At 45.7% G+C, this 27349-nt stretch overlaps 1 protein-coding gene across 1 annotated transcript; it reads left to right on the top strand.

The window, feature by feature from the left end:
- Nucleotides 1–3613: 3613 nt before the first annotated feature.
- Nucleotides 3614–25016, top strand: TENT5D (terminal nucleotidyltransferase 5D). Its single transcript, XM_020807698.3, has 3 exons — nt 3614–4005; nt 11482–11605; nt 16749–25016. Exon 3 carries the CDS (start codon nt 16768–16770, stop codon nt 17941–17943), a length of 1176 nt encoding a protein of 391 aa, XP_020663357.3. The 5' UTR covers nt 3614–4005; nt 11482–11605; nt 16749–16767; the 3' UTR covers nt 17944–25016.
- Nucleotides 25017–27349: the final 2333 nt, after the last annotated feature.

Here is a 27349-nt window from a genome sequence, read left to right on the forward strand (position 1 = left end):
GATTAGCATACCTAAAACTGGTAGAAAAAAAGGCGTGTACAGTGGCACCTCGCTAGACAGTTACCCCGCATGACAATTTTTTCTCTAGACATTGACTTTTTGCAATCGCTATAGCGATTCGCAAAACAGTGATTCCTATGGGGGAATTTTGCTGGACAATGTTTGGTCCCTGCTTCGCAAACCGATTTTTGCTAGACAACGATTTGGACAGCTCCCTCCGCACTCGCAAAACGGGTGTTTTCGGGATCTAAGCTTCACAAGACAGCTATTTAAACAGCTGATCGGCGGTTCGCAAAGCGGCTTTCCTATGGCTGATCTTTGCTAGACAACGACGATTCTTCCCCTTTGGAACGTATTAAACAGGTTTCAATGCATTCCAATGGGGAAATGCTTTTCGCTAGACAATGAGTTCGCTAAACAGCGATTTCAGTGGAACGGATTATCATATCTAGTGAGCACCACTGTACTTATCTCACATCTGGCTGGAAGAAAAAATGCAGTTGCAGCTTCCTACAGCTGTTTTTTTTTGCAGCGGGGCTTATAGTTTTATAGCACCAGACAGAAGGAGCGTACATGCTATTTTTTAGTTTCTTGGAGCGCTAACCTGCTTGAGAACAAGAATGTTCCTTACTGCTTTGTTTGGGGGCAAATTGTGGTCTCTCCTCCCCACTGCCTTCTGCTACTGATATTGAGCAGTAGAAAGTCCAGCTCAACTCATCTGCTTAAGCTGCCTGCCTCTGCATTAATAAATCAGGAGAGCCATGTATGTTACCGTTACCTGCAAGCATGCAATTTTCCAATTTAGGGAAACCTTTCGAATGAATGTGCTCATTGCAAACAAAGAGCAGCAGCTCCATGTGTTGCATCAATCCTTGTCATGTTAGGTTTTCCTACTGCCATCCATTTTTTCCCAAGTGTTATGCCTTCTCCTGTGGGTCTTGCCTTTTTTGTGATGCATCCAAAGTTTGATCTCAGCCCAGTAGGCTTGGTTTGGTGTGATAGTAATAACAACCAAATGTTCTCAAACCAAGTCAGACTGGGAGAGACATTTACCAGTCCCTTCTTCTGGGGACACCCTGGGGCCATGACAGCTTGCCCAAGGATACCCAGGCTAGCCTTCTCCTGAGAGGCATAGTAGAGAAGAAAACTATGAACCTCTGGCTCTGTACCCTGGTGTCCTTGACTCAGTGCGATGGGCACTTGGCTGCAGAATCAAAGTTTGGGAGTTAAGTTCTCCGTTGTACTTCCTAGGAGAAGAGTTAACTTGTGCAACCCTGGGCAATCTGCAGAACCACCCGGTGCCCTCAGAAGAAGGGAATAGCAAACCACTTCTGAATGCTGTATAGCAAGGGAAACCTGGAAAGGGACGCCGTTAAGTCAGAATTGGCTCAATGGCATGTTATTATCATTATAATATCCATAAAGATCTCCCAACATATTTCAAACGAGTCCATTGTAAATATTCCTGCCAACTTGGAATCAACTTAAGAGAAATTCTAACAAGGCTTTTTCAAGCCTTGTTAGCCGCCCCGAGTAGACGTAGTCTAGAGGGGCGGGGTAAAAATCCAATGAATGAATGAATGAATGAATGAATGAAGAAATAAATAAGGTAAATTTGGGATTTAAGGAGTGGATTCGCCATTTCTATTCCCGGAGTTTCCATAGCTGAGTAGTGATTTGAACCCAGGCCTCCTGAGACCTAGCGCATCACTCTATCCACTATGACACACTGGGTACAAACTGGGGGAAGCTAGGGACACTATTGATCAGGAATGGGGACTTGAGCTGCTGGACTTGCTGTCAAGTTGGACTTAAGTTGCATCAGTAACTCAACTCAGACTTGACTGAGGGTCCCCCCCCCCCAATGACGAAGTTGATGCACACCTCAGAGTCTACCCACTCCTTATCTTAGTTTCCAGGGGAAAACAGCTTGTTCGTAATAGGCACTTGGGACTTGGTGCCAAAGACTTGGAGTCAGACTTGGGACTTGCATCCAAAGACTTGCCAATCTTCCTTGTTATTGGTTAAGATGGTCAATTATTGACCATTATTCCGTCTATAGCCCATGTGATATTCCAGCTGCCTTCCTCTGACCGGCCAAGGGCACGCCCCCTTTTTCCTTCCCTGCATCCAGACTATTACTCAGGGATGAATCAACTGGCTTAAGCTCATTGGCCGGCAATGAGCAAACACATTAAATCAAATGAGTGTTGCGTTCCTCTCTAATTTGTGCTGAGCAATCCTATCGGTGTTTCATCTCATTGAAGTGTGACGATGTTGGGTCAAAGCACAGTGTTAGCAATGTCTGGAATCACATTCAGTGCTGAGTTACGGTCACCGAGGACTTCCATGAAAGGAAGAAACAGAAACGTTGATGCAGATGGTCTTGGGCAGATTCCTGCTACCTATAGGTTGCCCCATTTTTCCAGGCCTGTATCAATGATGACCTCTCCACTTTATGCTTAGAACCACCATGTGAGTAAAGTGATTGTGTGACAGAGGGATTGGCCCAAGATCACCCACACAGTGAGTTTCAGAGGGACTTGAACCCGAGTCTTATGGGGTAGACGAGTCCTAGTGTTTGTGGGCACCTGGTGAGGAATCCTCTTCTGCCTTTGTACTGTACCATTTCTCTGGCTTGAAGAATACGATTCTAGCACTCATAATTAAGCATGGAAGATTTGGATTTTTTTTCACTCCAGCTACCAGAATTCATCGGGAATTTCCCAAGCTATCATTCTGGCAGCTTTAGCCAAGAAACCCAAGTCCTTGGGGGTGTCCCACAATGGCTGTGGCTGGTTGTCCCACCTCCCCACATTGTCCACCAGCCATGATGGCTACTAACCAGCCTCTGAAATCCTTGTCAGGCTCAGCTGGCACCCCTTGTGACAGATTTGCCCGAAGATTGCCTTGTCCTCACACTCTTGGCCCTGAAGAATTCCATTCTCACCCTCTTAGGGGCAACCTGGCTAGACCGTGACTGCCTCGCGGCTAGATGATCCCAGACTTTCAGGGAATCATAGAATGGCAGAGCTGGAAGGGACCCTGCAGAAGATCATCTGATCCGATGCTCTGCCAATACAGGAGATCTACCTCTAAAGCATCTCTGATGGGAGGGGGGCATCTAACCTCTACTCAAACCTACCCCGAGGAAGGAGAGTCTACCACCACATGCTGGGCTTAGCCCCCCCCCGAAGGGTAGAACCCACTTCCAACGAAAGTGTTGACTTTGAAAGAACGGAGAGGGTCCCTAAGTGGGAACCCTGGAGCAGCCCTGTGTTAGCTGCAGGCAGGCAACCATGTTGGCCAGTGAAATTGACCAGGTGGAAAGTGGGGAAACCAGGAGAGGGTGGCGCACCTGCCTGGGGGTGGGTGTCCCTTTCTCTGGGGTGGGGGAGATCTGATCCCCCCCCCAGAAAAGAGCTCGTCCTCTCCCCCCTTCTCTGCCGCCTTCCTTCCCCCCCCCGCGATCCTCCATCCCCCACCGGGTGGGGCGCCAGAGGGAAGCCCCGTCCGGCAGCCCCACCTCGAACGGTGTGACGCGGGGTTGCCATGGCCACCCTTTTACGCTACAAGGGCTGCGCGGGGGAGGCGGGCAGGCGAGCGGGCGAGGCAGGGCGAGCCGCGGCTCATTTCAGCACCACCGCGGCGGCGGACAGCAGCCCCGGCGCCCGCGTGCCTCCTCGCGCAGCTTCTCCCCCCTTGTCCTTTCCCTCCCCTCCCGCCTCTGGGGCTTCCCCGGCTCCCACGCCAGCCCCCTCTTCTCCCCGGACTCTGACCCAGGCTGGCGAGTCCCGGGGAACCCCTGGCCACTTCGATCTCGCTCTTCCTCCGACCTCAGGCGTCCTCCCCGGCTCGGGAGGCTCCGAACCCCGGAGAGGCCAGGAGGCGGGACGCGGAGAGCGGTGAGGGGCGCCTCTCCCCAGCCCCTCGCCTGCTTGCTTGGGGGGCGCAAAGGGGGAGAGCCAGAAAGCCGGAGCTGCCGCCGCCACCAAGTCACCCCCGGTGAGTGCTGGGCTCTCCAAGCGGAGGGGCAGGAGTAGGGGGGCGGCGGTTGGGGGGGGAAGAAGGATCGGCTAAGGGGATTCCCTGCTACCTACTGTATCTTGGAGAGGTATGCTCGGTGATCCTTGGCCTATGGAGGCGGGGTGGTCATAGCCATTAGCAGACGTGATGTCCAGGAGGCGAGCTGTGGAAAGAGGGACTCTACCTAGTTGTCCCGTAATAGTAAGAATAAACTGCAGAGCAGGAAGGGATCCTATAGATCATCAAGTCCAGCCCTTGTCAAGAAGCCACAGTAGGGAATCGAACTCCCAACTTTTCTGGCTCTGCATGCCTAAACTACTGAGTTATCCAGTAGCTCTTCCTCTTCCTGTGTGGCATTCAATGCTGTACTCCTTACAGCTTAGAGAATCTGGAAACCAGGTGGTCACGCAAGATTTGTCTCTTGGATCTAGCTCCATACAGTCCTAGAGAGACATGCTGGAGAGCAAAGACTTCCCAGGAGAACCTTCAAGTTCTGTATTCAGGAGCTGCAGAACGCAGGGTGGCCGGGTTCGAGACGTCCCTTTCTCCCTCAGCCTCTAAACTCTGGCACACTAGTAAACCCCATGGGGCTGGTGACCACGATTCCATCGTCACCTCTCAGGGGAGATTCAATGGGGAGGCAGGAGGGCGATCCCTAACCTGCGTTGTCCTGTTTTCCTCCCTGGCATGGGAAAACAGAGGGACGGCATGGCTCCCATTGACCACGAATGTCTCCTGCGTGGCTGCTTCGCAGAGCAAACAGCAGTGGAGAGGGCTAGAAGATGCAGTGATCTATTAGACTTTCCCCTCATCCCCCCCCCCTCTGAGTAAAGAAGTGCTGTGGGGGCCCCCGAATGCTTCAGGATCTTTGGACCGTCCTAAAGCATCCTTGGGGATGGTCTAAGATGTACTTTTTGCGAGGTTGTTGGGAAACACAGAGTTAACCAGATGTTCTCTATAAGTCTGCCTTTTGGATAGAGATGTCACAGCTCTGCATCCGTTTTGTGCTTTCTGTGACACGGGAGTGATGCATCTATATAGCTGGTACACTTTAGGTATGTCCGACCGCAGCTCCTACCAAACTCAACCAGCATCCTCCACGTCAGCTAGTGGACGTGTTGTTGGTTGTGCTGTTGTTGGTGAGCGTTCTGGTTCAGCACATCTGAAAAGCAACAGCTGGAACACAGCTGCTTGGGAGGATTTGCATCAAGGATAACGAATCCTTGAGTTCTGTATAAGTGGTTTAGGAGCTAAGTTATAGAGAGGTGTTTTCTTTTTAAAAAAATCTATGTCCCTTTGAAAATAATAATAGCCGAAGGAAAAAGCAGAGGAAGAACCAAGCATGCTATGTAGAATATAAGTTTCATCTTTTGGGTAAATTATGCACGAAGATGATCTGGCTCTCTCAGGTACTCTCTTAGGGACTCTAAGTACAAACGGGTGCACATGTTTTAGACAAACACATTGCCCATTGTTCATGCTTGGTGGGATTCGTAGGAGTTATAACCCAAAATATTTGGAAAACACATTGTTTGGAAGGAAGAATAAAGCATCTTCCTTTACCTGCAGCTTACAGGTGTTCCATTGTTACTTTTTTCTCTTTTTTATAGTCTCTGGAAAGTTCTTATCTGTAGGCGAATGAGGTAGCCTCTTAAGGACCTGGATGTCATCAAGGATGTGGCTGGGGGTGAAATTTATTTTTCGTGGGTTAGAACCTCAAAGAGGGAACAACAGTATCCTTCTGTTTACATTGGCATTGTGCAGTTCCTGAGCTTCAAAGCGTGGATCTCTATTGATACAATACATGCATATATATTGCTGTGACAGAGCGTAAATGTCTATTGATAATGTATATACTGCTATGTAGTTTGCAAAACAATACACTTTCTGTAGTCAAAATCCACAGCTAGGAGCAGGCTAACTGGATCTACAAAACAGTGAGCCTGCATGTATGTATGTATGCTCCATAGATTCAGTGGGTCTACCTTCACTGGGCCGACCAAATGGATTCAAGTATAAGAATTCACAGGCAGGGTATAACTCAAAATAAATCGATGGCACTTTAAATATACCAACATGGGAACGTGTTGAGGTTTGCATTATGAGATTCTTCCAGATTACTTCTACATAATAATTGGGATATAGAGTTGCTCTCTTGAACCCATGAAATGTGCCTTTCAGGGCATCTGAAGCCACCTCCTCTGATGAGGTAGCAACCCTCCCGGATCTCTCTCATCCCTTCTGCCTGGGCTCTTTTCATTGCCCAGGGAGTGAAATGTGGAACCTCATGGATGTTGAACATGGGTGGATACATAGATGGATGTTGGCTCTTAGCCACGTCAGGACTTCAGCATCCTCTGATCTACGAGGAACCCTGGATCCCTTTCAAACACCATCTCCAAGCTATGAATACTCTTTGGTATTGTAGAGAAGAGGCTGCAGACATTTTCCTCAACTCTAGGAAATGGGAAGGGTAATAAAAAAGTAAGAGGGTTAGCCTTAAACCAGAGACGATGCATTGAAGCCAAAGGAATTTGCATCACGTGCCACTAACACATCTTGCTTCTGTTAGTGTGTCTGTTCTAGCTGGGACTATCATCAGATTTAGCCCAGGAACATTTGTTTCTGGAGTTAGAGAACTGGAAAAGAGGAGGGGAAAATAGATGATTATAAATCCATAGTCTCAGAGCGCCCCTAGAGGAAGGGAAGAGTAAAATGCTTCTGAATATCCTCTATTTGGAAAACCTTTGTGTTCATTAAAGTTGGGGCTGGAGAAGGGTGCCCCCCTCTCCCCCAGCTGTTGTCATAGTCAACTGAACATCAGCCCTTACCAGCATGGCAAAAGGTGCAGAGTGATGGGAGTTGTAGTCATACACCTCTGGACAGCATCAAGGTGCTGCTCCAGGATTAGAAAGTTGTATGGAGAGGTGGGGGTTTTGAGGATCAAGATTTCGCCAAGCCATGCAGTAAAACGGTGATGACCCTGGGCCATGCTCTCTCCTAGCCTATGCCTGCCTGGCAAGTTATTGTTGTAGGGCGAAAGTGGAGGAGGAAGACAGCCATGGGCACTGCCTTGAGCTCCTTCGAAGAGGCGGAGGGGGCAGAAGGCAAGATTGTGTGGCTCTCAGTCCCTCCAGCATCTTTCTCTCTAAGCTCAGTGTTCTAGCACTCGTCGTTCGATAACTTCTTCTCCTCCGGGCGCACGTAGCTGTTGCTCTCTTCCCAGGTTGACTTCCCCTTCTGTCACCTCCCCATTTTTGCTTTTCCTCATTCTGCTTCCCCGGACTCCCTCAATGAACCCCCCCCCCACTCCGGGCTTTGCTCGGCCCTCTTCAAGCCGGCCCTGTCTGCCCTCCCCTCCCTCCCAGCCTCTCCAGCAGGGAGAGATTTTCATTAATGAATCACTGGAAAAACTATTGGCTTTGCCAGGAAGCTGTCGAAAGGAGCTGAATGATGAAGGGTTCGTTTCCTTCTTTGTCACCACAGGCAGCTGAAGCTGCGTAGAAAGCATTCACCAGCAAGGTTCCTCAGGTGGCAAGAGGGTGAAAACTGGAAGGGCTCTTGCACCTTTCCATTACAAATTCTCCTGATTTCATTATTTTCTTTCACCTCTCTCTCTCTCTCTCTCTCTCTCTCTCTCTGTCCTGCTTGCATCCCTTTGTCTTGTATCGGTGGCCCAAACCAGCATGCTTCCAAGAGCTGTGGATTCAAAGAATTAATCTGCATTCCCAAACTCTTTCCTGACTCCTTAATATTTTTGATCCTAAGGGGAGCAACGTAGCTGCTTTGAACTGCAACATTCGCTCTTCGTATCGGCTAGATGGAATGCTAGGGATTGCTCAGGAGTAGTGATGGGTCCCTGAGATCTCCAGATAGCATGTGCGTGCAGAGAGGATTCCGTGTCCTGAAAGTCAAGAATTCTTGGCTAGACACACCATGGGTCTAAGCTGAGGACAAGACAGAGTTCTTCTGCATTCCCAGTTTAAAGAGGATTTGTGCTTGTGTAGCTCAGTGGGTTGGAGCACCTGGATACAGAGGCCAGGCAGGTACTGGCTTCCCATGGAAGAGATCAGATAAGTTCAACCAGTGTATGTATGGCTGGTGGGGCAACGTCCCGTGCCCTCTTAGGCAAGCTGTATGTCCCCAGAGAACTGGGCTCTCACTAAACTTGGTTATAAGGGCATAAAAAAGTATGATAGATGGATGGACAGATGGTCAGCCGGTCAGTCAGAGGATTGATCCATCCAACTTTCTATCAGCTATAGAAATGGGTCTCAAACTTTTATCTTCTATTCAAGACTAAGCTAATTGATCCAACCTTGTATCTCCAGATGTTCTTGGACTTAAAACCCCCAGAAGCCTTCACCCCTAGCTGTGCTGGCCAGGATTTCTGGGAACTGCAGTCCAAGAACATCTGGATTCCCCAAGGTTGGGAAGCACTGCTGTACGTGGATGTTTCAGACTTGTTCAGGATGTTTGTTCATTGTCTTGGTTGGGATGCCCAACAAATGATGGCTGAAACATCTGGCACGTCAACGATGGAGTACCACTGATCTACCATGAATGGCAGGGGCTCTCCAGAATTGGCAGCAGAGTTTTTTCCCAGCTCCATCAAGAGATGTCAGATGTTAATTTGAACCTGGCGTTCTCTGCATAAAAGGACTGTGTTATAAACACATGTCTAATCAAAGTAGGTGGGTGTGTCACTGTCTTCTAAGCAAACTTCCTTAAGAATACAAATGCTTCACTCATGAAACTAAGGAAGGAACTGCATTTGATTAGTTGTCTGAGGAAGTGGACTTGAAAGCTCACATTAAAATGTAACAGCTGATCTTTATGAGGTGCCACACCTTTTTATTTTTTTTTTTTATAGTAGGACCATGATGTGTGTAGGGGATCAGTTCCATGCACCCCTCCAATGCCAAAAAATGTGGATGTAGCAAATATTCAACATAGCATTGACTCTGTCCCCCTCTAGTGGCTAGTTCTGGTAAACACACAGTGGAAATATGTATTTCTGTGTTTTTTAATTTAATATTTCCAGGAAGTGGATAAGTCACAGGTGCTAATCCAGTGGATGGGGATGGTGGTGGTTCCTGCTATATTTTTCTTTTCTTTTTTTCAAAAAGAAAAAGTGTTGTGCAAGTAGCTTTTGTAACTTGAGGGAAACTTTAGCTTTGTGTTATAAGTGAAGTTACATTTCCATCAGGGAGATATTTGCAGTCTTCCAACAGAGTGACAAGAAATCAATTTTTTTTCCTGTCATCAGTCATGCCACACAATTAAGATGAAAATATTTCTGTGCTAGCGCACACGATAAAGATGGGAATTATTTTTTTTTAAAAAAAACTGTTTAAGCAAAGTACTGTACGTGGGAGTGTCACTGTGTTCTAAGTCAACTTGATTAAGAATGCAAATGCTTTACTCATGTAATTAAGGAAGGAACTACATTTGATTAATTAGTATAATGTCTGTCACTGGAACATTAATGTGTACGCATATTAATGACGAGCATAATGATAGTCTAAATGAGGCAAATTGTCCCTATTAGACAGTATCTATTTGGCTGTGGGTGATTTATTATCTGGTTTTGTCCTGCTGTGATTTACTGGATACTATATAATTCCCCACTAGCCTTATTCTTTTTGAACGGATGCTTTTGGGGGGGCAGAAATTAGTAGTTAATCCAGTATACTTGAATAATCAGCATGAAACCTAATCCAAAGTATACAGGCGTGAATCCATTTGTTAATCCCAATTAGGAAAGAACCATTAAATCACTCTTCTGAATGAATGAAAATACAAATGAAGGAAGCCTGGCACATGTAAGGTGGCAGCAGCAAAAACAAAGGGATAATCTTGTGGCACCTTAAAAAAAATCACGCATTTTATAGGGTTCACCCTAATGTAAATGCTGTTGATCCAATGTATATACTCCAGTTGGATCTAATAATTGGATATATCTGATCGTTTTGGATCCAGACTAAGCTTGTAGGGCTTAGAATTGAATGAAATCAGTTTGTTCTAGTTATGTGCCTCCAGTCGCCTCCAATCGATGATGGCCCTGCTCAGCTCTTGCAAACTCAGGCCTGTGGTTTCTTTTAGGGAATCAGTCCATCTCGTATTGGGTCTTCCTCTTTTCCTGTTGCCTTCGACTTTTCCCAGCGTTATTGTCTTGTCCAGAGAATCCTGTATTCTTGGGATGATGCCCAAAGTAGGACAGCCTCAGTTTCAACATTTTCCCCTCCAGAGACAGTTCTGGCTTGATTTGATCTAGGACCCACTGGTTTGTCTTTCCAGCAGAGCATCTGCAAAGCTCTCCTCCAGCACCACATTTCAAAACACATCCATTTTTCCCCAGCAGCTTTCTTTCCTGTCCAGCTTTCACACCCATACATACTGACTGGAAATACAAGGGGGTGGGCAATCTTGGTTTTGTTCTCCAGTGACAAATCCTTATACACCAAGGTCTACCCGGATCACCCGCGCGAGTCAGGAGGTGAGGCTGAGGAGCCTGACGCCGAGAGAGGCCCGGAAGGAGAAGACATGAAACCGGGCCTTCTCGGCGGTGGCTCCTCGCCTTTGGAACAATCTCCCTCCGGGAATTCGCACGGCCCCTACGCTGGGCATCTTCAAAACCCAATTAAAAACATGGTTATTCATTCAGGCCTTCCCTCCAGCCAATTCTTGATTTTCTTCTTATTATTATTTTTCCTATTTTTTAGTTTATTCTAGTTGTTTTGTATTGGCCATGTATTTGTTGTGTTTTATTGTTTAATTTTATATTGGAAGCCGCCTAGAGTGGTCCATCGGTCCAGATAGGCGGGGTATAAATCAAATCAAATCAAATCAAATCAAATCAAATCAAATCAAATCAAATCAAATCAAATCAAATCAAATCAAATCAAATAAATAAATAAATAAATAAATAAATAAATAAATAAATAAATAAATAAATAAATAAATAAATAAATATTTTCTAATTCCTCCATTGCTACCCTTCTGAGTCTCAGTTTTATTCTGATTTCTTGTCGGAAGTCTCCAGATGGATTGGTGATTGAACCAAAATATACAGAATCTCTAACAGGGTGGTGTAGTGGACTAGGGCTCAGGAGGCCTGGGTTCAAATCTCCATTGAGCAATGGAAACTCACTGGGGGGAGTAAAATGAGTAAAACCACTTCTTAAATATCTCACACGGAGAGCCCAGTTAAGGTTGCAGTAAGCCAGTTCTGACTTGACAGCACGGAGCAACAACATACCGTATATATTAGAATGGTTTAATGCAAATCCATTTCCACTTTCTGTCCTCCTTTTTTGGGTGCTGAGTTTTTTATTAATCAACAGGATGGTGTTTGTCTCTCAAAAGGACACCGTTATGAAAGCAAAGTTAGAATTCTGATGGATGACTTTTTCTGACTGCTGACGTCTCATCTTGCTTGTCTTCTCCTTGCAGTATTGCCTTGTGAGGTCCAAGCTTTCGCTGGTGGCAAGATGACCATTTGTATGTTTGCCAGATTCACTGAATCATCGTTGCGTTGACTCTATCAAAGTGCAAGCCTGGCAAGAATCCTGCCGTTGTAAGTTTGCGTCTGTTCATTTCTTCCTAGAAACGGTTGAGGAAACGAAGCCCTCGCAGCAGGAGGGTGGCGTGGGGACATACACATGGTATATTTTGCTAACATAATCCTAAAATGAATTGAAGCGTGCAACTTCTGAGTTTCACACTTACATTGAAAGCGTGACACTTTCTATATGTTCCACTCTTTCAGTATAAAAAATGTTGAACTTCACAAAGGCCTTTGTGTCTACACAAACCAGATGCAGCCCAATAAAGAGCAGTGTTTCATTTCTTTGTGTTTCTTGTCCTTTGGGACAGATCTAAATAAATGGATGATGATGATGATAAAAGTTTTCAAGTCAATTTTGATGTATGGCATCTCTCTTTCAATAGAGAAGTGCATTACCCTTCCTTTCCTCTAGGGGCAATCTTGGGACTGTGCAGCTGGCCCAAGGCTACCCAGGCTGGCTCTTCTCCCTGGAGGCTCACTGGAGGCTCACTGGAGGCTCCACAGTCAGAGACCTAACGCAATGAGCTACCTAGCCAGCTCCACCCTAGTTACAGCCCTGACAAGCACAGCCAAACTATAATCTCAAAACTGCAGAAGCTGGAAGGGACCCTATAGATCATCAAGTCCAACCCCTTTCAAGGAGGCCCAAGGGGGAATCGAACTCCCAACCATCTGGCTTCGCAGCCAGAGATCTTAAGCCACTGCGCTATCCAGAAAGACATTTAGCAATGAAGAACAAGGGAGATCATTATATATGAACTTGGTTCTGGGGATAGTGGTGTCTCACGCTTTGTGGACAGAGGTTTTATTTTCTGATCTTTAACTACTTGAAAAGGGCCCTGTAGTACAGGGGTGTACAGGTGCCTTGCTGCTTCTTCCAATAGCAAATGTTCGATAGGCAATGCAACAGAGCAGGAAATGTTACCTGTAGTGGCTAAGCAATGCTGCATTTGGGACCTTGCTAGGAGCATAGCTACGACCTGCTGCCCGTGTTACTTCCTGCTCCATTGTCAATGGAGAAGCAGCATCAAGAGAGTTCGGTGATGCTCTCCACTACAGACTCTTTTTTCTAAAAGTTTTAAAAAAGGAAAAATAAACTGTCCGCCTCGTGTAGTCAGAGACTGGGTTGCTGGCTGCTTCTACCAAACCATGGAAGCCACGCTGACTCCCTATTGAGGCAATCTGTTGCTCCAGAAATGTTGCAAACACCACAATCTGTTGGTGCAAGAAGTGGAAGTCAATACTCAATTGCTAATTTCAGGAAGACGTGCTGCTCGATCAAGGCACCACAGCAGGAGAAAGCTGCTGAACCTCCACATACGTTGCAGCCTTGGGAAATATCACCTTTTGAGCCAGAGCTCCTGTCGGCATGGCTGTGGCTTAAAGAATTTTGGCTCAAAAGTCGCTGTCGTTCCTAGGCACTGTCGAGTTGTTGTCTCTGACTCATGGCGATCCGATGAATGAGGGATCTCCAAAATGTCCTGTCCTCCACCACTATGCACAGCTCTTGTAAACTGAGGCTGGTGGTTTCATTTAGGAAGTCAGTCCATTTCATATTGGGTCTTCCTCTTTTCCTACTGCCTTCGACTTTGCCTAGCATTATTGTCTTTTCCAGGGAATCTGTTCTTCTCACGATGTGCCCAAAGCACAACAGTCTCCGTGTCTTCATTTTTGCTTCCAGAGAACGTTTAGGCTTGACTTAATCTAGGCTTCACTTGTTTGCTTTCCTGGGGGTCCAGAGTATCCATGAAGGTCTTCTCCAGCATCTTCTCCTCCCCTTTTTTCACAGTCCAGTCCACTATCTATCTGACTGATCGGACCTTTATACCCCTGTATCCCTGTAATGGGAGATAATGGCATCGCCCATAGAATGGTCAACTAATTTTTAATTGCTTCTATAGTGAATGAGGTTTTTCCTGTTGGTTTTCAAAAAGTGCTAGAGGAACCAGATATTTGAATATTCTGATGCAATTGGACACGATCCTCCACGAGGGATAGCTGAAAGACAGCTTTCTGGATGATGCTGTCACTGCCGCCTTCTCATGATGCGTCCAAGGAATCATGCCACATCTCTCTCTCTTTTTGAGAGAGGTGTTGTCTACCCAAATAGGTTTTCCAGGCTCTGGTCAAGAATCATCAAAGCTTAAGCTTTCCCGCTGCATTTTCTATGCAGGCGATCACATTGACTAAATGTGTGTGTGCGCACATGGGGAGAATGTATCTCTCACATATTGTTAAGGGAATTTGCTCCATTTTTTTTTCAGCCCATTAGACAGGTGAAGAGCATGTCCCTTTGGGTTGCCACGTGTTGTCAGAGAAGTAGGATGATAATGGCATGAGAAGCTTGGGGCAGGAACCCATGCATTACCTTGAGATTGAAGAGTAAACAAACTCGCTAGGGAGAATGATTAGCTTAATGGGGCAGGACCTGAAAGCCTGTTATTAAAAGGGAGCAGGCCATTTTTCACTCCAGGCTTTTTCTCGTCTTCATTCATGCTATGTCGGATGAACAAAAGAGCAAAGGTTAGGGCATGGTGAAGCAAGCTGGCGGCTTCTTCCTTGCTCTTCCAGCTGTTCAGTCTACTGTTGTCTGCTCCTTCATCTTCTCCCTATGTATACACAAGGCATATAAAACTGTTTTTTTCAGTGACTCAGTCCATGGGCACCCAGTCTATCATAATTACTGACTGCAGTTGGATGAATCGGATAATGACCTCTGCTGATCTGGTGGGTGATGGGTTGTCTAAGATTTCAGCAAAGGGCTTGCCCATCACTGACCTGGTGCATCTAACTGCCGGTGTTATAGCTGGGCTCTGACCTGTTACATGGAAGTCTAAAGCTTTGCACTGAACTACAGACCCTCCCACCGTGGTCTGCCTCCCTCCAAAATGGAAGTACAAATGGCCAAAAGTCCCAGGATTTTTTAAAAGTACTTTTTCCTTTTTCAACTTCAAAAAGAACACAGCAGCTGAGTACCCAGCTCGCTTGTGGGGGGGAGAGGGCAATGTGTAGCCTGCCTAATTAAATGGTAAAGAGAGTATTTTAAGCATTATGGGGCATTATATATGCAGCACATTTAATTGCTTTGTTTTTACTTTGATTCAAACATAACCCATGACATCTGGAGTCTTCCAGGAGTGTGATTCTGCCTATAGAAGGGTGGGCTGTTGATGGTCTGTCTGCTGTCCACCCAGCTATACATGGTAGTTTCCTATGTAAAAAAATAATAATAAAAGGAAATGAAAACATTAAACAGACAGGCAAAATTAACTACAAGAACAACGCCAATGCTTTGTCACACAAATATAAGCTTTAATTTTCTTCCTCTATAATTTAAACCAATCCAGTTTTCTCCACCGCCCCCACATACATACACACTTGCGTTTACACAAGTTCCAGACAGAATATACTATAACCCACCACTACTTCACTAAACAGCACCCACTGAGCTGTGACTAACATCATTAAACCTAACATACTCTTACTGAATTCAGTGATCACATGACCCACATATGGCCCAGCCCCCGCTTTTATACAACACAAAACTTTCCAGCCAAGAACCATACTAACCAATCCATTCATAGACATTCTTCTACATCTCTCAACTGTTTTAATTGTCACTCAGCTGTTTTAACACACATCCAACCCACAAATGTTTATCAAAATCCAAACGTTTACCATGCTTGCTGATATAAGTATCTATATCAATGGTTCCCAACCTTGGGTCCCCAGATGTTCTTGGACTACAACTCCCAGAAAGCCTGTCCGGCACAACTAGTGGTGAAGGCTTCTGGGAGTTGTAGTCCAAGAACATCTTGGGACTCAACGTTGGGAACCATTATGAAAATATATTTACAGTGTAAAATTGCCACCATCATTTTTAATATGTTTGTTGAAATGCTACTGAAAGACTCCAGAATCAACCAATGCGATTCTTAAATGACTGAAGGAAGCGATGCATTCCTAAATATGCATCTATGGGTTCAGGAAATTCAGCTTAGGAAGGGCCAGGTGTGGTACAGTGGTCAAGCTAGACCTGGGGAGACCTGGATTCAAATCTCTCTTCAGTTGTTAAAAATCCGAGGGTGACCTTTCTCTCAACTTGCCCTACCTCTCAGGATTACTGAAAGGATAAAAATTGAGAAGAACTCCATGAATACCTCCTTGAGCTCTTTGGAGGAAAAGTGGCCTATAAATATGAACAAATAAATATAAGAAATGAATCAGCTCGCATAGGAATATGCAGCTGCATGCTTTAATCTTACTTGAGACTGTCTGGATTTGCTCAAGTCAATAAAGATGCACCAGTGCTTTTTTTAAAAGCCAACTACAGTACCTTAATTTAAGTGGGTGCAGGAATCCAGGGTTGCTAAAGTCAGCCAGTCAGTCAGGTGCGCCCTCATCATCTGACTCATGAGGCAGCCGACTGATTGCATCTCCGTCTAGTGCATCATGCCTTTCTCCGTTATATCTGGTTTCCATGGCAACAGCCTCCTTTTCTAGGAGTTTCACATTCTTCCTCATCTCTGTTTTCTGCTAGGCAAGAAATCTAAGGCACCGTGGAATGGGAGGTATAGAACTTGAGGAAGGGGTGTGTGTAAACAAACGGGGGGGGGAGAGGGAGAGGAGGATGAAGGATCGGCAAGATCCATTTTCAAGGCTCTCAACCCACAAGAAAGGGCAAAGGAAACAGCCACCAGCTCCACTGTTGTGCATCTTGCACAGGGATTGCTCTAAAGCAGAAAGCATAGCTTTCCAGATGTTGTGCAGCTGCATCTCCCGGCATTCCTCTGCATTCGTACTGCTGGCGAGGGCAGATGGCAGATAGAGTCTCCTAATATCCAGAGAACTGCATTTGGTTCACCCCATATGAATGGGTAACAGACAGTCACAGTGGGTGCTCCCTCAATAATTTGCTATTTCACCATCTGCTATTCCATTTTTCTGTCATTATACATTAAGGTCCTATATGGAGAACAGCTGCTGACGCATCCTGAGGTAAAGGACAGGAGAAGACATAGTTTGGATAAAATTGCCCATCCTTCACAATGCAACCATACATATCTCTGTATTTGTCCTACAACTGAAGTTTCCATTTCCTTCCAGTATTTTTGGGTGTTCCTGACTCATTTCCCCCTCTGTTTTCTTTTAGTTTGCCACCTGATTCCATTATGACTGAGGGCTTAGATCACAGATTCAGCCGTCTCACTTGGGAACAAATCAAAATACTGGATCAAGTCCTGACAGAGGTGATCCCCATTCACGGAAGAGGGAATTTCCCAACCCTGGAGGTAAAGCTGAAGGATATCATTTGTGTGGTCAAGGAGCAGTTGGTCAAGAAACACATCGTCATCAGGGACATTCGCCTGAACGGCTCCACAGCGAGTCACATTCTTGTGAAGCAGAATGGCACCAGCTACAAGGATCTGGACATTATTTTTGGGGTTGAACTTCCCAGTGAGCAAGAATTCCAGGTGGTGAAGGAGTCCGTCTTGAATTGCCTCTTGGACTTCTTGCCAAAATGCGTCAACAAAGAAAAGATCACGGCGCAGACCATGAAGGACGCCTACGTTCAGAAGATGGTCAAAGTGTCCACCGATCATGACCGCTGGAGCCTCATCTCTTTGTCCAACAACAGTGGGAAGAACGTTGAGCTGAAATTCGTCAACTCTCTCCGACGCCAGTTTGAGTTTAGCATCGACTCCTTTCAGATCATCCTGGACCCCGTGTTGGACGTTTATACGCACGAAGACAGCCAACTGTCCAAGGGCTCCCACCCGCCCATTCTTGCAGAGAGCATGTATGGAGACTTCGATGAGGCCATGGACCACTTGAAGTACAAAGTGATTGCAACCAGAAACCCCGAAGAGATCCGCGGGGGAGGCCTTTTGAAATACAGCAACCTCCTGGTTCGGGATTTTAAACCGGTGGACGAGGCCGAGATCAAATCCTTGGAACGGTACATGTGTTCGAGGTTCTTCATCGATTTCCCGGACGTGACGGAGCAACAGCGGAAGATCGAATCCTACCTGCGCAACCACTTCATCGGGGAAGAGAAGAGCAAGTACGATTACCTGATGACCCTGCGCGGGGTTGTGAACGAAAGCACCGTCTGCCTCATGGGACACGAGCGGAGGCAGACCCTGAACATGATCACAATCCTGGCTCTCAAAGTGCTTGGGGAGCAGAACATCATCCCCAACACAGCCAACGTCACATGCTACTATCAGCCTGCTCCGTACATCAGTGACAGGAACTTCAACAATTATTATATTGCTCATGGACAACCCCCCGTTATCTATCAGCCGTATTCCTTTCACATACACCTGCAAAGTGGCATGGTGTAGTTGACAAGCACGGGCATCTTCTTGCTTTGTCTTGATGCCCAGCCCAGCCCTTCCAGCCTCCGCCCCATGCTCCTCACAATAAAGCTCCCGTTACCGCTAATTTTCCTATTATTTTTGATTCCCAAGGCATCATTGGTTTGTTGGTTTCTTCGTTTGTTTTGGTGCATGATGTTGCAAACCTCTTCAAGGGGTCAAGCACTTGAAATGCCCTTCAGGCTGCTCGTGAAATAGTGACGTAACACGTTGAATGAAGTACCTATCAAATAACCGCGTCGAATGGCTGGCAAATGTTTTAAAAATGTCCATGTGCATCGTGGTGTTTTCCCTCCCTCCCTCCCTCTCTCTCTGTATTGCAGCTGTTTAATGGGCTCAGCCACTAGTGGTCAACCATCAGTGGTAGGGTGTGCTAAGTAGAGCAACGAATGGAAATTTGTAGAGAATGCTGGGAGGAGGAGAAGCTCAAGAGCCTTCAAGTGTGGCTAGAGCATGGCTTCCTTCCTTCCTTCCTTCCTTCCTTCCTTCCTTCCTTCCTTCCTTCCTTCCTTCCTTCCTTCCTTCCTTCCGTCCGTCCGTCCGTCCGTCCGTCCGTCCTTCCTTCCTTCCTTCCTTCCTTCCTTCCTTCCTTCCTTCCTTCCTTCCTTCCTTCCTTCCTTCCTTAATTTCTTCCATCCATAATTTCTTTCTTTCTTTCTTTCTTTCTTTCTTTCTTTCTTTCTTTCTTTCTTTCTTTCTTTCTTTCTTTCTTTCTTTCTTTCTTTCTTTCTTTCTTTCTTTCTTTCTTTCTTTCTTTCTTTCTTTCTTTCTTTCTTTCTTTCTTTCTTTCCAGTGTGGTGCGGCTTACCCTCTAGCACAGGAAAAGGTTTGGTTTACTCCCTAGTAATGCCCACCCTAGCCCAGGGAATGGTAGGTGGAGCTGTACAGGGCCTGTCGAGTAAACTAGAGTGCTTCTCGGGTAAAAGAAAGAAAATCTCTGTTGGGTGCCCCATTTCAGAGCAAAATTATACAGGGCACAACTCAGCAGAAAGTTCTCTGTGAGCCCCATTGAAATAAACCGTGATTTAAGTGGCACCTATTTGCGTGAACAGGGTATAGGGAGGGGGAACTTCTAAGTGGATTGCGTTCTCCTCATTCCACTGCCAATGACACACCCTGCCAGTAAGCGAATTAAATGAAAAGACGCAAATACTTTTGCTTGGAAATAAAGGAGAGTACCAATAACTGGGTCCCCTTCCATTTTGGTAAATGTGACCAAGCCCAAAGAGAAATGGCAGATCAGCCTAAGGATTAGCAGGGACCTGGGAATGTCTTACCCAAATCTATAAGTCTTTTAAAACGACACTTTTGGACACTGTAAATAGCATTTTTAACACTTGGGGGACATGTCCTTAGCCTGCTCTTGAGTGTGGTCGCTGTCCCTTGGAAGGGGAGGCAGAAGTTTCTGGATCCATGAAGGGCCCCTCCGCTGGAGACATTTTTCATCAAGGTGTACATATCTGTCAATAGAACATTCCACATTTCTCTTGATTGGGCAGTCTATGCGGACTGGCCATTTTGTGCATGGCATGTTTACTAAACGTGTGTTTTCAATGTGCCCAAGTGCCTCCTCCCGTTTTCTCACGTGGGCAGAATGGGAAAGCAATGATTGTGTGGTCTGTCGCTGTAGGAAAGCAGCATTGTGGCACAGACGGACCTTGTGCGTCTGATCCATCAGGCCCTGGCTGAGCTATTGCCGTTGTGTAGAACGAGGCAAAGCTGAGCTGGGGCACTTCCTACGTCTTAAGCGACAACTCCCCTCAGATCCAGCCAGCTTGACCAATGGTGAGGGGTTATACTTGTCCAAACTATTGAGAAAGCGTCCTCAGCATAGCAAGATTTCTCCATAGACTCTAGGCAGGAGAAATCACTACATAATGCGCCTGAAGAATCATTTCATACCTTCCCTGGGATTGCCTTGGCAATCTCCGAAGCTGCAGAGGAAGGAAATCCACCTTATTCATGTGACTGTGAACCCAGCTGAGCCCTTAAGATGTTACCTCAATGCAACGATATCATTGCATGTGTAAAAACATCCATGTGGAAGCCATGGGTCATTTTCTGTTGGTTATTTTTCCGTTGCTTATTGATCATGTATCTAACTATTTGCCTTAATATATGTAGTTTTGTTTATTTGTTTGCCGTTCTGTCTTCAAGTTCTTCTACTACCTGAAGTTAAAAAAAAGAAGCGATTGTCAATGTGAACATCCAGATAGCTGGATGCCACCTAATGCTGTCCAAACACTTCCAGAACTCCTTTAAGAAAGCCTGCCGATTCAACAAATCTAGATTGGGAAATTCTGATTGAATGGCTTAAGAGAATTTTAGAGACAGCGGTTGGTTGGTTGGTTTCTCTCACTGTCTCCCAGTCCTTGAGTTATGCACATGCCAGGTGTCTGCATTATATTATGCCAGTTCCATCATCTTATGGCCATTGCTCCATACAGAGCAATCAAGGGATTCGTAGTTGGGTGAGAACATTCTTCTCAGGACAATGTGAGAGCGCAGCTTTGATTCCTATATCAAAGTGTTTTAATTATGATCTAAGCAGCACTGAGGAGGCTCTGCTGGTTGTGGGGTTCTAGCAGGTGGAGTCCGATAAAAAGAAACCTAACTTCCTCCATCTCTGGTACTCGTGATACTACACAGGAGAGTAAGGGGAATAAGTGTAGTAGATCTGCCTGGGTAAAAAGTAAAACTCTATCTGTGAGTTAACTCGATCCAGTCCCAAATACAGGAGGGCTACTGAATGAAAGGAACATGTGTGAATCCCAGTGATTCGACGGTTCCGTTTTAACTGGGTTTAGCCTCAAGGGCTTATTCGCATGTATTTCCTTTCCCTAAAGAATCCTATGGGTTGTATTTTGGAAAGGATGCTGTGGACATACTTTAACTGCACCTAGAAATGGGCACGTACCGCTGGTTTGACAGTTTGCGCTGGTTTGTTCTTCGGCGAAAAGGGTATTGGGCAATTCTCAGCCCTGCCTCTTCTAGCAGGCGCCCACTAGAGGCAGTGCCCAGAGGAGGCAGGGCAGGGATGCTGGGGTGCTGCCTCTGATTGGCCGCCTGCCAGAGGAGGTGGGGCTGGGAATTGCCCAATACCCTTTTCGGCCGAAAACTGAGCCATCACATCCACTGAACTGGCAGTGCATGTTCATCTCTATATACAATCTGGAGCTCCCCACAGAAGAGGAAATGAGAGTCAGTTCGGCTTAACCCTCGGGCTAAAGCAAAATTACAAACACACACACAAAATTGGCAGCAGTTTTGAAAAGTAGCACTCAGACTTGACTTTCTGAATGTTTGAACCTTTTCATGTTTTATTTTGGAAACTGAAGTTTAGGCGACTATTCACTAGGTGTGCCTTGGATTATCTGCTGGACTTTGAAAATCGAGCTGTACCTGTACAATGCCATTTTATCACATTGATCAAGTAACCTGCTTACTTCCATTTCATTTTCCATATTTATCTTCTGGTTATGTTTAAATCCATCCAGGTTATACCAGTATGTCTGGAATGGAATGCTAGAGAAATCAGTGGAAACGTTCCACTTGATGTGAATGGCCTTTGGTTCAGAAGATGTACGATGGCACATAGGTGTACAATATTATCCTGTATGAAGGACATCCTTATGCAAAAAAAAAAAAAAAAAAACAAAAAAAACAAAAAAAAAAAAAACCCAACCCCGTCTCAGGTATAAATTGAAAAACTTAAAGGACTTGTATTTCTCACATAGAAGTAGCAACTGAATGTCACCAGAAAGCAAGTATTTGGGATCACTGTATATAACTTATCTATATAAAATCAACAATGATCATGTTTTGTAAGCATTTCCTTTCAAAGATTGCATTCTTTCTGCTAACACTGAGTGGGTTTGGAAATGTTTTATGATAGTGTCGGTTCTGTTTAAAAATACAATCACTACTGGGTGGGAATTTACGTATATGTGCAAACAAATGCTGCTTGAGAAACTTGATTTTAGGAGCTACCATGCAAAAATCTCATTTCTAGGTTCTCGGTGTATTACACTGAGAACACTACTTGTGAATATGGCATTGAAATCCGTAAATGGTGTGCAATCACACAGTTGTGTTCTTGTGCAACTCTGGGTGAGCTCAAAAACCATGTACCGTATTTTTCCATGTATAAGATGCCCCCATGTATAAGACGCGCCCCCCACTTTTCTAATCCAAAATTAAGACATTTAAGTGGGGATTAGCAAGTGTAGGGGGAAAGGGATCAAAGCACTGCAGGATCGCTTTGATCCCTGCTTTCCCCTCCACTTGTTTTTGTTCTCTCCTCAGCTTACTTCCATGTATAAGACGACCCTCAATTTTTAGTCTAAATATTTTAGATAAAAATATAGTCTTATACACAGAAAAATACGGTACTGCCTGGTGGACCTTTCTTTCTTTTTTTAAAAAGCATGTTATGGTAGCAGTGCTCCACTTCTTATGTGTACAGGCCATATGGGAAGAATCATCAGCCCATTGCTTTCCTCCCACATACTCACTTATCTAAGCAATGTTGGGGGCGGGCAGTGTCGTATGCTCAGCTTTCTGTGTGCACAGAAGCTAGCAGTCATTGGCTATGAGAGTGCAGGATAAACATTCGGTGGAAAAACATATGCTTAAGGTTAGGGTGATAGATAGCATGTAAACATTCCCAAGTTAGAAACATAAGACACTGCCTTATATTGGCCGCAATCTAGCCGATAACCAACCTAGATTAGATCCATTGAATCAACGAAGCTTATGGAAGAGTTGCCTTACCAAATCTCCACTGATTCAATGGGTCTACTCTGGTTGCAACTGACTCCTGGATTTCAGTCATTGAATCCTCTCATAGTTCCTTCTAACTGAGTCTACGCGATGGGTCATTTCAATGCCAGGAGTGGGCAGCCTTATCCAAGAGATACCATGGAATGTCAGCCCTTATTGCTTCTCATCATTTGTCATCCAGGAGTTGCAATGGAATAATATAGAGGGCCAGACACTGTCCTGGGTCTTCATTGCTGTCAGGAGTTCTGTAGCGTTTTGAGACAAGGTCTGCCTGGAGGACTAGTGAGCTGAAACCCAGATCTTCTACTCATAAAACCCATGCTCTTTCACTGATCTCCAAGCCCTTTCTGTCATTCCGCGCCCTCTCCCGTGGAGCTGTGGCCAGTTCAGTTCCCAGCAGCCTCAGTTAAAAAGACCCCGTGTCAGATGAGAAAGACCTCAGCTCATGATGGGAAAAGCACGGGGATGTTGGCAAATCTTTCGGTTCAAGTCCCAAGTCCGACTCTTAGGCATTGAGTCCCAAGTCCCAAGCTTCAAGTCTGAGTCCCTATTAAAAATGAGATTTTTTCCCCAGGAAAAAAGGGAGGGTGGCTTCTGAGTCTCTTAAAAAAAAATGTTGAATCCTAATCACTGGGAAAAAAAAACCCTGAGTCAAGTCCAGGTTAACCACTTGGTGTGACTTAAGTCAGACTTGACAGAGAGTCCTGTGACTTGAGTCTCCATTTCTGGAAAGGGACTGTTTTCCCTCGAACTCGGAGCACTCTACTGCATGCCCAAGAGGACCAGATTGAACTAGATGCTCCACCTGGAATAAGGCAGTGTTCTATGTAGGAAAGGAGGCCCTCATGTGTCAAGTGGTGGAATCCACCCATAATTTCATTGCTATGGGGTATACTCTGTGCAAGTTCCAAGTGGTGCCCTTGACCCATGGCTCTGTTTATCCACATAGCAGGCTGGCAATTGCATGGTGTAGGAGCGGAAGGCACGCCTCCTCTCCACCGCTCACGTTATATCACGTGTGTAGCATGGTTTCCATGCAGATGCATGTTATGTGTGTGAGCCCGGCATGCATGTGTGATCTCTTTTTTGCGCCTCCCGGCTCCCCATTTTTCTCTTTTGGTGGGGAGGCTTTTGAGGGAAGATCCTACAAACTGCACCTCTGTATTGAATGCTCGGTAGGGCCCACGCTTCGTTTCGGCGCAAGCGTGGGTCACTTTATGTCCAGGGAGGACCTGCAGACCTGAGCCACCCGTGGGCCTCACCCTTGTGTGTGTGTGTGTCCATCCCCTGGAGCCTTGGAAATCCTCTCCTGCCCAAAATGGAGAACCCCTCTGGACTCCTTAAACACAAGATGCACCTTGTGCCTTGTTTTGATCGAAAATAAGAATTTGAGGGAACCAGGAACGAGCTTCCGGGCACTTCTGGTTCTGCCGTCCGTAGCAGGAGTGGACCCGGAGTGTGTTGGGAGGGAGGCAGGTTGACTACTCAAGTGGACCAAGCTTCTTTTAGACTCCCATTAATGGCCCTGCCTCAACACTCTCTTTCAAAGGCATTGGGCATTAGTTCACTTAACTTCCAAAGGTGGTCAGCCAGTCCTGCTGTGTTAGGAAGTATTGGGTGTCTCCCTTATTCTGCTGATGGCAAAGTCCTGACCTGATGGCATCATTGGGATTGCTCACCTTACACACCACATGATGTGCCTGGTAAGCTAACGGATGCCAGGATGCCCAGCTGTCATGCGACGGGCAATACTTGACCCATCAGTGTACTAACCGGAATGAGAGCTCCGTCTTCTTACATTCAGGTATCAATCTCTATTATAATTCTGATATACTCCTTTGTCTATTCTTGCCGGTATCAACCCCTTTTGCTCTATGTTTCTGTAATATCCTGTTGTCAAAAAGTGTTTGAAGAATCTCTGTAATGACTATTTTCAGGAAAAAAACACACACAACTGGAATGGTATGGATGCTTGATTTTAATGCATTGTCCTTAAAAAAAACTTGCACAAAGTTTACAGCTTAAAGTACCTTCTGTTGTCAGGCTGTCCGTGTAAAGGTCTAAAGTGCTTTCTTAATATATATATATAAAAACAGAGAGAGATACAAAAATATAAATCCTTGATTTTTTTGTTATTGTTGTAAAAGATGGAAAGCAGATATTTTATGGTATTTTGTTTAGAACGTAATTTGTGACATTTATACTACTTAACACATGACAGTTTTTCACAATGAATAAAAAAGGAAAATGTCCTGTTAGCATTGTCCTGTGTTGTTAATGCTTCTTGTGCGCCACTAAGCCTGCCAACACCAACCCCCCAAAGTCACAAGTAATATCCTCTTTCCAGACCAGATACATTAATTCTCCCACTGTGTCTCAGCAAACATCATCCTTTCATGCTGACGTGAACATCATGTCATCCATATGTTGGTTTATTTACACAAGGAAAAGACAGATGCTTTTAGAGCCCATTACAGCCATCATCGTCATTGTTCTCTCTCTTTGACATTGTGTTGAACAGCAACACAGACAGAATAAATATACAGGAACCTCGTTGTGTCTCACTGAAGCGCAAGGGGCAATAAAACCAAAATCAGAAACGAGACCTCCAGTCTTTCTTAAGACTCCAAATGATTGTAATATATTGCAACATTTAAAAATTTATTTCAAAGAAATACTTTTATTAGCTTTCAAGAAATCTATAACAGGCAAACACAGCTGGATAGGTTTGTATTAGAGATGGGCATGAACCTTGTTTCGGAGGTTCGTGCTGGTTCGTAGACATGCCTTGACAGGTGCCACTCATTTCCTTTCCCCACCTCCTCAGCTGGATTCCCCCACTTAACAGCCATCACGTACTCCTCCTCTTTGGCTGTTCAGCCAGTCTCTGGCAGGAGCACGGGCGTCCCTGTCCCGCCTCCTTGGCTGATTGCCCACTCAGAGAAGGAGGCGGGACAGGCAAGCCCATGCTCCTGCCAGGGACTGGTCAAACCGCCAAAGAGGAGGAGGAGAGGAGCATGAACCAGCTGGTCTGTCGGTCATTAGCCGGGGAGGCAGGGGAATGGAATATGTGGCCTTTGTGGTGCTGTGCGTATGAACTGGAATGGACCTCCAAACCAAGATTCATGCCCGTCTCTAAAGAAATTGAAGAACTACAGGGGGAAGAAAGGGAGAAGGAAACTATAAGGAGAGAGAAAAAAGGAAGGGATGGGAGAAAGAACTCTATGAGCATGAAAGAGAAGGGGAAAGGGTTCAAGATTAATCCTTTCTATTCATTGTCCCCAGTCAACCAAGGGTCCCTCAAATCAACAATGCTTCATGCCTACGGACCTGTACATGCATCTCAAGTATTCTTGTGCGGATCACATCTGAGCATATATAATGCCTAGACAATCCATGCTCAAAGGTTGTAAGAGTGATGAGTTCTTCTGCCCGCAATGCTGAGAGAGAAAAACCAGAAGTGTGAGCAGGGATGGGAGATGGGCGGGAGATCTTACGTGGCCAGGAGAACCACTCCAGAATTGGAGAGAGAATGATGGATGGAATAGTGGGGAAGCTTGGACCTTAGTCCACGGAATCGGAAGGGTCCACAAGGGAGGGGGGCAGGACACAGGCCAGATGCTCACACAACTGTGGTATGTCTGCCACCAGGTAGCACCAGAGGTAACAACCAAACAGCCTTCCCTAAGGTTAGTTACCTACACATTCATCCCTCCAAGTTCTTGCATCTGCATGGCAGGCAGGCAAGTATGAAACAGCTCCAGCTGTACAGAAGGCAGGTAAACTCACCCGAGTGAAGCACCTCCCGGCGGAAACCTCCTGGCTGGCTCAGCCTGCTTGCTTACCTGCCCTTCTGCAATTAAAATAAGCTACAAAGGTTGAACTCGTGATGTCTTTTGTCAGAGTTACTAGAAACATCTTTTATCTCCCCCACCAGAGGCTGGTCCCGTTCGATTGTCATAACTGGCATCAAACAGTTGGCAGAGATTGCAAGGCAGACTGCGTGGACCAGGAGAGAGCCCCATGTCTTCATGTCTTGCATGCAATATCAATAAACAGACTGAATAAAGGCATTCATTTCAATTCAACCAACCACAAAGATGTTTACAGGTTTCCTTATGGATGGACAGGCTGTAAATAATGCACGCCCATCGCCATGACCTAGGGAATTAAGAATGGGAGAGGCAAGTTAATTCACGGTCCCTTCTCATCACCCGTTCAACAGGAGGATATCAACAAAGTTATTTTAAAAAATTGGATGATCAGTCCTGTGAATTGCACAGGGCAGGTAAGCGTTTGCATACCTGTTCTTCTAAAGCCGTGGTTCCCAACATTGGGTCTACCAGATGTTCTTGGATGACAACTCCCAACACAGCGAGGGGTGAAGGCTTCTGGGAGTTGCAGTCCAAGAACATCTGGACACCCAAGGTCAGGAACTGCTGCTTGAAAGGATTTTGACCTGTATCATCTGTGTTTCACTTAGTTGACCTGCTGACCAACACAGGACTCAGCTTGATATGACATCAGACCAGAAATTTGGAGAATTTCTTTTTTTAAAAAATGACATCTCCCACGTGACCCCAGATCGCAG

This window comes from Pogona vitticeps, chromosome 11 (genome assembly GCF_051106095.1).
Source record: "Pogona vitticeps strain Pit_001003342236 chromosome 11, PviZW2.1, whole genome shotgun sequence".
NCBI lineage: Eukaryota > Metazoa > Chordata > Lepidosauria > Squamata > Agamidae > Pogona > Pogona vitticeps.

Coding starts and splice junctions, on each gene's coding strand:
- TENT5D (XM_020807698.3), top strand. CDS start 16,768: ATGACTGAGGGCTTAGATCACAGATTCAGCCGTCTCACTTGGGAACAA.